Genomic DNA, 9,880 nt, shown 5'->3' on the forward strand with positions numbered 1-9,880 from the left:
GGGACTGCGCGCTGATTGGCAGGGGCCGCGCGGCTCCGCTCAGGCCCCGCCAAAGTTGGTGCTTGTCCTTCCAAAAACCCGGGCGGGGGCTGGCGGCGGCGGCGGCGCGCTCTGGCGGCGGCGCCTTTGTGGCCAGGGCCCGGCCGACCCTCCTGCGCTTGGTCTTGAGGACACGCTCGGTTTTGCAGGAGGTGTAGAGCGCTTCCACGTCTTCCCGGGAGATGAGCGTGCATTTGGCGGCGTGGAATGCGATGCTGTTGATTGCCTTGAGTTTCCGCAACTCCTCCAGATCGCAGTGGTGCTTTTTCACTTTCAAATGATCCATGCGCTTGTGCACGGTCGTCCTCGGGATGTTCTTCAGCAGATCCGTGAAGACTTGGGAGAGGGCAAACATTTGCTTTCCTTTAATGATGAGGTAGCCGAGCCTCACGCCATCCACCTCTTCAAAACCTGACTTCAGGTCTCCCATCTCGGGCACTAAATGATCCCCACCATTTGCAGTAAATATATACGTGACGCGTACATACACATGTATGTATGTTAATCCTCCACCAGATGCTGCGTGTGTCTCAAGGCATCCTGCTAATAAAATAACAAAGACTGTTATTCCCGGCGAAGGGAGTGCCAAACTCTAGGCAAAATGATTGGAAAAAAAGCAAAACAAAACAAAACAAAACATGAAATTACACTGACTTGATTCTTGCTTTTTTTTTTGGTTTTCGTATTTTTTGAAAAAGAGGGAAAAAACCATCCGGTTTCTGATCTGCCAGTGTGTCGGTCTAAGTCCCCGATGCAGATCAGTACCTGGGCCCCTCTGTTCCTTCCTTCTCCATTGGAGCACTATGATAATGGAATGTGAAGGGAGAAAGAGAAAAGAAATGCAGCTGCTATTCCCGCCGCTGCTTTAGCTACAAATAAAATGACAGAGTGAAGTGAGCTCGTCCGGAGACACCTTCATCAATTAATTCCCCTAAAGCCAGCGCTGATTGGACACTCCTGACAGGTGATGCAATAAAAATTGATATTCCACCCCTTCCCCCCAAAATCTCCCACTAATTAGCATACCCTTATACTGCCACCTCCCCTCCCAAAGTAAATAATACAGTCGGTATATAAATCTTTCCATTAAACTATCGGAGCTCAGAAACAGCCTGACTCACAGACTTCATCTGAACCAGTGTGTGTACGCTTAAAAAAAAAAAAAATCCCTGTATATTCGCCTTTAAAGGAATATTGCCTATTTTTTCCTTTATTTGCATTTTACCGCTGCAGCTATTATCATTTCAAAGAAAAGCATTTTAAAAACATTATCAAGCCTAAATAGACATACCCCACCCCCTTTTCCTTTGGAAAACGGAGCTTAAGCGAAAATGTGCAGAATAGCCTGGTATTTCCCTTATGGAAGTGGAGAAGGAGACCGGCTGGGAGCTCCAAAGTTAAAACCGCGCGGTGAACCACCCCAGTAACAGACTTACGTTTTGAATTTCTCTCGATTTTCCTTTTTTTTTTTTTTCTCCTGAAATGCCTTTTACAACCAGAAACAAAGTTATTTGACCAGGGAAGCAGTTCAAGGTTCCAGCTCCGAAACACTGTAACAATTCAACTGGATTTTGGTTCTCTGCTGGGGGGTGGGGAGGGGAGGAGGTAGTTTCACGTCAGACCCATAACAAAGCATAGATAAGCCAGAAATGTGTACACTTTTCACAATTAACCAGGCTGGATTCGAGGCCAGATCGTCCTAGAGTCCCCAGCACAGCCTTTGGCAGGGTCCTGTTCACCACAGGTCAGAATTCCAGGGAGCAGACTGCTTCTGCAGCGAAGAATAGAAAACGTAAAACGCCCAAGGTGCTTCCAGAGGTTTTACGTAATAACGCTGAAAAGAAAGTGCTGATGTACGATGCAGACTATTCCAATGGTCTATGATGTTTTCGGTTGGCAGTTTAAATGAGTCTTCCACAACTCTCATTTTTTCCATGAAAGCCAAGCATCTGCTTTAAAAAAAAAATCACTTTGGATGAATATCAATGTTGTTTAACCTCTTCTTAGTCAAGTTAAGGCATATTTTGGTGTCTTTTCAAGGACATCCAAAATACTGCCAAATGAGAGCAAGGGTCTTCCCAGTTGCATTTTCAGGATCCCAAGGTGATTTGTTGGCTCCTTTGCAAAATTCGGCAAAATCTTCTTAACTGTCCGGTGTTTGCAACTACAGTATAAATGCAACCCAGGCATTTATATGTTTCCTTGTTCCTCCAAAAATAGACACATCCGTGTGGTTAAAAGAATAAACGGATATTTCTGAGCCTGCAAGAAAAGAATTGTACAATAATTTCTTCCTTCCCATTCAAAAGTTCCAGTTTCCCCTGCTCTGGCTAGCAGAAGCAGGTATGGCTCAGAAGAAAAAAAAAAAGATAAAAACAGAGGAATCAGACATACAAAAACGTAGTTTGCATGAAATCTCGGTCATAGTTCCCCACCCCCACTCTCATCTCCCTAGTAATTTCCCAGGAATTTTGAAGAGAATTGGGAATTTCAAGAAGTGCATCCGGAAATTAAGGAAGTCTATTTAAGAGAGTCTGTAACTCAGAGGTTGGGATTTGAAAAGTCAGCCCTGGACTACTGTTGCACTCAGCACAGATGTAATCGCCGCTCTTCAACTTAATCAATGTGTGTACAAACCACGATGTCTAGTTCTTGCCTTTGAAATCTAAGGCTAGCATTTCCATCCAAGAAATCAGAGCTACAGCAAATTACATTTTTGTCCCTTGAATGAGAGAAGGATCATTGAATGGATCTCGTGATATTTCAGGCTTTAAACGTAACCGAGAGGCAGCAATGAACAATGCCTCGTCACAGCTAATACCATCCACCGAGTTGGCTTTCTTTTGCATCTGGATCTATCACACTGCGTTTTTCTCTTTCACTTTCACAGGAGGCAAAATGCAAAAGGCTTAAGTAGAAAGCAAAGTTTCCAGAAAAAGCAGATGCTGGTGTTTGTTTTTTAAAGTCGAATGACCAGAGTCTTTCCATTGCCAGCGACAATAATGTTTTAAAATTCTTCCTGATGCACTTATATACTGGCAGCTCTCTTCCTCCAACCCCACCCCCGTCCAATTCCCCTCCTCCAGCTTTGAGATTTCCACCAAAGAGTCAAACAGCCAAGAAATAGCAAACTCAGAAAAAGCCTTTGAGAAGACGTTACAAAAGGTTGGCTAGAACATCCTTATCCTTTTTTTTTGGGGGGGGGGGGCCAGGTAGTTCTAGTTCTAGTTGTTCTCCATTCCTATTTAGATTCACACACACACACACACACACACACACACACACACACACTCCTACTCTTGCACATGGCAACATGATTTAGTAACCTTTTCAAAATAACCTTTTTTTTGCTTTCCCTCTATTTCCACCTTTAAAATACTGGCAACATAGGTGGTAGTTAAAACTAGTAGAATATTACGTATTTTTTAAAAACTAAAGATACAATCTGTTGGGTTAAGTAGAGAAAAATAAAGGCCAGCTGACTTGGGAAATGTGTCTATACATACAATTTATGCAAGTATCTTTGTATGTACACTCAGGCACCTTTACCCTTATACATTTTTAATACTCTTATTACATATCTTTCTCCTTGTCTAATACATTCTTTTGTTCCTTTAACTTCCCCATTATTGTGTGTGTGTGTGTATGTGTTAAGGCGTGAGTGCCTGCATTCACATGCACGCGCGCGCGCGCACACACACACACACACACACACACACACACACACAGAATGTGACAGACAGCTTCTTGTGGCCATCAGCACACGTTGCATATCCGGGGTCTTCTCCAGCACATTGGGGGTCGATCCCGATAAAAAGATCTAGCAGAGGCCCCTGAGCGCTCACACATGAAAGGCAGGGGACTTTAAGATGGATTTGCATGCACACAGGGGATTTCGATCAATAGCTACCAACATTTATGGCTTAGATTATTAATGTGAAAGCTGGCCAAAAGAATGGGGATGAAAAATTAAAGGTGTCTGTTATCAATTATGCTTAAAGTTATGCAATAATTTACTTACTTTGCCTGGATGTGCAGATCCAGATGTATAAAGTACTATTCTTCAAAAGCCAGGGGGTTTCTTTGATAAATTTGTTGACCATGTCAGCCGCCTCAACAATCAAAGATGAACCCAATTCAGATGATGGACTGTATTCAAATTCTTTTTTAAGAGAAGATAGATCAACTTCTGTTTCTCAAATGCGTATACATATGTGAGCAGATATACCCAAATTAACATTTATGTGTGTATCCCTCTCTAAGTTTATAGAGAATGGCTTCTTGAGAATTTAGGAATATATATGATAAGCATTGAGTTTGTTAATTACATGTAATTATTTTCTCAGTGAGGAATGCGCAGTCTACTTACTATCTTAAAAAGTATTTTAGCTTTGAAAACAAAGCTGCTTGCTAAAGGAAAATACTCCGTGGCAAATACAGATAGAAGTATAATCTTAATGTCCTCTTCTGCATTTGTTGTAAACAACAACAGCAACAACAACAACAGCCATCACCACCACCCAGTACTTTCAGTTTTTAAAGTGATGGGCCATGAAGATATGGACATATTTGTCTTTACTTATCCTGTATGAATGTGGTAAATTTACCTTCGGATGGTCTATTTTAATTCTGATTTATTTTCACTGTATTTTATGTTTAAGTACCATTGCAATTCAGTCTGACCTCTTTCCTCTGGAGCGAAGTAATGCACACGGCATTTACAGTCTTTTAAATGGTTAGCTGGGAAATGCAGTAGCAATTTGCAGGAGTAGTTTACTAATGGGGAAAGTTCTTTTGAAAACCTGAAGGAAAACCTAAGAGTACTTTTGCATTTCTACACTACAACTGTCATATAATTAAAGTATTGAAGAGCATTAAAATAATCCTTTTCCTTCCAAGCTTTCACCCATACACATATAATTTAAATGAGGATCATTCCCCCACATCACCGTCACCATCACCTAAGTCTTTGCCATATACATTTGTGTTACTGATTGCTGGGCACATTTTGTTGCAAGTGAATTCAGACAGAAAAGACTAAGGACATCACAAAGGCCTCAACAATGTAAGTATACTGGTTAGAAGGATAAAAGAATCTCCTTGTACTGTTAGCCAAAAGTAATTATAATCTATATAACACATTCTAAAATAATAATATAAAGCCTGACATGGCTGAATTAATTTAGGATAGAGGACAATAAAATCTTGTGATAATCAACAGTTCCTCATCAAAATTCATCTAATTCCACATGTTTTCTACTTTTTGGGAGGGGAAAATGAGAATGGAGGAGGAAATGCTAAATGAAGGAGTAGCTTAAATTATAACTTAGTATATTTTCCTTAATTTTCTTCTTTTTGTCTCAACCACACAAATCAAGGCAAGTCTCCAAAAGGGCCCATCCTTCTGTTCTTAGGCATTTTGAAATCCTGTTTTTAACAGAAGTTTGGGACACAGAGTATACGCCATGTTGTCTACTGACCCATAATCAAAATGCAGTGACCTCCTACCCTTTTTTTGCCCCCTGACCCATCTTGAATTCAATGCAGGCTTTATAAATTTGCAAATCCTTGGAGGTAAAGGGGTTTTTGTGAGGCTTTGTTCTGAAAAAGCCCTAAGAGTGTACTTTCTAAATTAGACAAAGGTAAAGCAACAAAACCTAGTGGACAAGATTTTATACAGGTGAGCAATAGACAACTCTTCAGATAACATACACTGTAAGCTAAAAAGCAGTTATAAACCCAGGAGACAAGGTTTTCCATTGCATTAAATTAGAGTGGGGTACAAATCTCTTTCATGATGTAAGAAATGGTTAGGCCACAATCTTCCTGCTCTCATCTCAAGGGCTGTGGGGGACCCTAGTGACCAAGGAAGGAATGGGGGTGGGGGGAAGGGTATGGACAGAGGGGAGGGAGGAAGGGAAAGAAAGGAGCAAAAAGCGATCTGAATCTACACGCACATTCCCTTATCTTTCCTGCTATCAGCCAGTTTAAAGGACACCATAATTATGATGGTGATAAAAACAATGCCTGCTTATGTGTGCTGAATAAATAAAGAATGTTTACAGCTAAAGAATCTTTTAATTCCAATTAAACGCTATCAACGAAAAGCCACTTTTCCTACTGCAACAGCCTTTCCCCCCAATTATCTTGTTTTGTTGCAATATTTTCCTATGAGACACCAGGGCTTCTCACAATTGATCCTGAATGTAGAAAAAAAAAAATCTGAGAAAGTAGAGTTCAGTGTTGATATATTAAATAATACACAAATATCAAGACCTACAATTTATTTGTGTTGCCCAAATTCGTGTTTATTTTGCACAAGGGTCAAATGTGTAGAAACCGCAGTGATGACACTGAGTGTTGAGGCCTACAGGCTGCTCAAGCCATGCAGAAATTCTGGGCACCCAAGAGGGGAGAAGGGAAACAGAAGACATGTGGAGCCTGATGGTCTCTGGAAAGGGAATCCTCTGGTTCTGTTCCCCTGGCTTCAGCCCAAATCCTTCCAGGAGCACTGGAGCCAATCACGGTCTTCCACTGCTGCAGCTACTGGGCGCACACAAAAAAAGCGGGAGATCAAAAAATCCCAAGTTCGCATTTATAGATACAGAAGGATCATTTCATATTCATGACTCCAACAAATCACATCATAATCAGATTTACACAAGGTGTGGGCAGTAGTGCCCACCAGGCTGGGCACTAAACATCGACACGCATCACCTACTAACCAGGAAAGCTGTCCTCTTCATCCTTGTTGTTGTTGTTGTTGTTTAGAAATAGAATGAAAATTAAGCCTTTGAACTTTAGCTTTTCGGGCCAAGTTTTACACTAATCAATGTTAAAGAAACGCCTCTCTTTGTGTCATTCCACAACATTATAATTCAAACTTCTATTTCTTTCCTTGTTCCGTTCTAGTGCTGTTTTGTTTGTGTTTTGAAAAACACAGGACATAACAAACATCGTGGAAAACGCACTGGTTCAGTCAAATGCCCTTACAAATCTGCCTTTTAACACCATCTGTCTAAGTAGCATATTGCTAAGCATAAACTTAAAAAAAAACTTTGCTCGAAGAAATATCTAATGTTCCTTGGCAAATTCTATTTGGTGATGTGGTACAAAAACACAGTGGTAAAAAGAATTCAGGGTATCCATAAGTTTTCTGGGTGGTTGCTGGCCCCTTTCCTTTTGAAAGTTTAGAGCTCCAATACCCTCAATTCTACTGGCAGAATTAGGATGGACCTAGAGGGTCCTAAACGTGACCGATTCACTAAGGCGGGGGGCTACAGCTTGCAGCAACGTGCTCGGCAACTTAATCCTACGCTAAAAGAGGGCAGAGAGCGAAAAAGAATGGAATACAAACTCTCCCGACGTTCGTAGTTACTTTCAAGGTGGATTGTGTATTTTAAGGCTGATGGGAACGTCTGGTTTTTGGAGCAAAAAGAAGAGAAGGTAAGTGTTTGTCCTTGTATCCACCAGTTCGTAGAGAAACAATGAAAGAACAAAGGGAACCACTTCTCCATCTGAACATTTTCTGTGTCTCCCTCTGTTCGAAGCCAAAAAGCTGGCGAGGGGATTCGCTTTTCTCAACCTTAGGTAGTTGTTGCTAAGGCTTGCTGAACTGAGAATGAGGGAAAAAGTTGAGCGGCAGAGTAAATAGAGACTAAATAATAAAAATAAAGGCGCGCTGTGGCGAATCTCCACAGCGCCGGTCACAGCAACTTACAGCAGAAGTTGCTAAATCTACGAAGGCAAAGCCCAGGAAATAACCTTTACGGTATAGATTTCGAACTCAGTCATTGAAATTGCCGTTCTTGCTGTCTGAAAGGATTTCTGCGTACAAAATCCTTTGGTACTGTCTATGGCAAGAGGGTGGTGCACTGTTTTGCTCGAAAAAAATGTTCGCTATTGCTATGTGGAAAAGAATTTGTAAAAAGGAAAGGGGATTCAAGTATTAAGTGGCAGCGGAGGCCGGGAAAGGAGAGGGATTCGTCTTTAAATGTATTTGCTTTGGGGTACGGTGGTTATCAGCAAGTCTGTCTTTGTGGGTCTCTGGCTGAATGAGTAAGTGACCGAGTGCCGACGGCATTATATAAATGGATTGGTGTGTGGGGGGAGCCCCCAAAGCGGTCGAGCACGTGAAACATACATTTTTTACTGCCCCCCAAGCGGCGACCAAGCCCCCCCTCCACCCCACCCCAAATCCGTATATTACCTGCCCAGTTACAGTGACACATGTTTATGTTTATAGTCCTGGTTTGTAGTAGTGTCAAGAGCCGCAGCAAGAGGAGGGGGAGGAGAGCGGAGAGGGAGGAGTAAATGCAACCACCCCCACTTGTTGTTAAAGCAAATTTACTGCGTTATTGCAAGCCCGGTACTGGGGGCTGGGAAGTGAGTTGAGAGGAAGGGTAGAGTTGGGTAGTGTGTTGGTGGTGGAAGGGGGGTGGGGTTAGGAGATCCGGGATCGAGCTACTCTCTCCAGCGGCCCGGGAAAAGCAGCTCGGTCAATAGGGGAGCATGCTGGCGCGCTAGAAAACAAAAAGGTTCCTCCTGCTCGCAGCGTTCACGTGGGGGGCTCTGCACGCGGGGCTCCAGGGCCCTGACCTCTGACCCCGGCTCCTCTCCGCGCTCTCCCGGTGCCGCGCGGCCACTTTTTACCCAGGATCCCTCGCGCGGGCCGCGCTCGTGCCGAGCTCGAGTCCTCCTTAATCCTCCATTCCCCGATTTCCCTCCCCTCCCCCACCTCACCCCCCCCGCCACCCCTACCCCCCCCGCTGCCAGCCCCGGGGGAGGATTCTCCGGCTGGGAACCCCCGCCCCACCCCCACCCCGAGAGCCCCGGCCGCTTGGCCGCAGTGAGGCCGCATGGGGCGGGGAGCGCAGAGCCGGCCTCCCCTGCCAGGCCGGGCCAGCGGGGGAGGGGAGGGAAGGGGAAGACGGGGAGGAGACCGGAGGGGAGGGGGGCCGGGCGGTCCGACCCCGCTGCCCAGCCAAGGCCTGGACCTGTTGACTGCTATTGGTCCGCCGCGTCCCGCGCCCTCTCCCTGTGCGCCGCAGTCCCGGCCCTTCCACGGAAACCTGGGGAGGAAATAAGGATGGCTCTTCTCTCCGCCTCCCTCTAACTTTATTTTTTTTCTCGGGGGATGAGAAAGAGTAATCTCATCCGCTGCCCCATCCTTGCTCATAAAGTACGGTCATGCGCGGGCCCACCGCCCTCCCAGCCCCCGCTATTTAAAACCTCCTCCCTTCCCCTGGCCAGCTCCTCTGCTCAGAGCCCGAGGGCCCCGGACGCCCCCGCCGGGCCTCCCCCGCCTGGCCCGGCATCATCCCCAGCGAATTGTGTTGCTTTTCTTCCCTAGAAGCTCCCTCGTCCACGTTCCACTTTTTTTCCGTCCCAGGAGGCGTAAGATAAAACCTCTGATTTGCTGCGTGCTGCTGGACACATTCTCTGCCTTCTTCGTCAAAACGCATTTGATGGAGAGTTTAAAATATCAGTATTTAAAGGAGGAAATAAAAAGGGGAGATTTGTTTCGCCAGTTTAGACGACATAAACGCGTTCAAATTTAAAATACGATATCTAGTTAGAATTCCAGGGTTTCATTGGATTTGCTGTATTTCCTTCTAGATTTTGGATTTCCTGAGGAATATTTTCCGGAGGGAAATAGCAGACTAAAATTAAGGTGGAATATGAGACATTTCAACCGCTTCTGAAAAATAAAAGAAAATTTTAGACTATATTAACGAAATAGTGGGAAGGCGGCTGCAGCGAAAGCTGAAGTCGCCCAAGGAAGCACATCGATGTCGCAGTCTGGAGGAGGCGGAGGCGGAGGCGGAGGCGGAGGCGGAGG

At 44.4% G+C, this 9,880-nt stretch overlaps 1 protein-coding gene and 1 long non-coding RNA gene across 2 annotated transcripts in view; both read right to left on the reverse strand.

The window, feature by feature from the left end:
• Positions 1–582, reverse strand: part of SKIDA1 (SKI/DACH domain containing 1) — a 2,640-nt gene extending 2,058 nt beyond the window's left edge. The window contains exon 1 of the mRNA XM_029955582.1: positions 6–582. Coding sequence (XP_029811442.1) covers positions 6–469 — 464 coding nt within the window. The 5' untranslated portion in view covers positions 470–582. The remainder of the gene's footprint in view (positions 1–5) is intronic.
• A 5,739-nt stretch (positions 583–6,321) lies between these two features.
• On the reverse strand, positions 6,322–8,632 carry LOC115304709. Its single transcript, XR_003914568.1, has 2 exons — positions 8,249–8,632; positions 6,322–6,585 (listed from the first exon to the last, which is right to left on the reverse strand). It is a non-coding gene; the product is annotated as an uncharacterized LOC115304709 (long non-coding RNA).
• Positions 8,633–9,880: the final 1,248 nt, after the last annotated feature.

This window comes from Suricata suricatta, chromosome 10 (assembly GCF_006229205.1).
Source record: "Suricata suricatta isolate VVHF042 chromosome 10, meerkat_22Aug2017_6uvM2_HiC, whole genome shotgun sequence".
NCBI classification, from domain to species: domain Eukaryota; kingdom Metazoa; phylum Chordata; class Mammalia; order Carnivora; family Herpestidae; genus Suricata; species Suricata suricatta.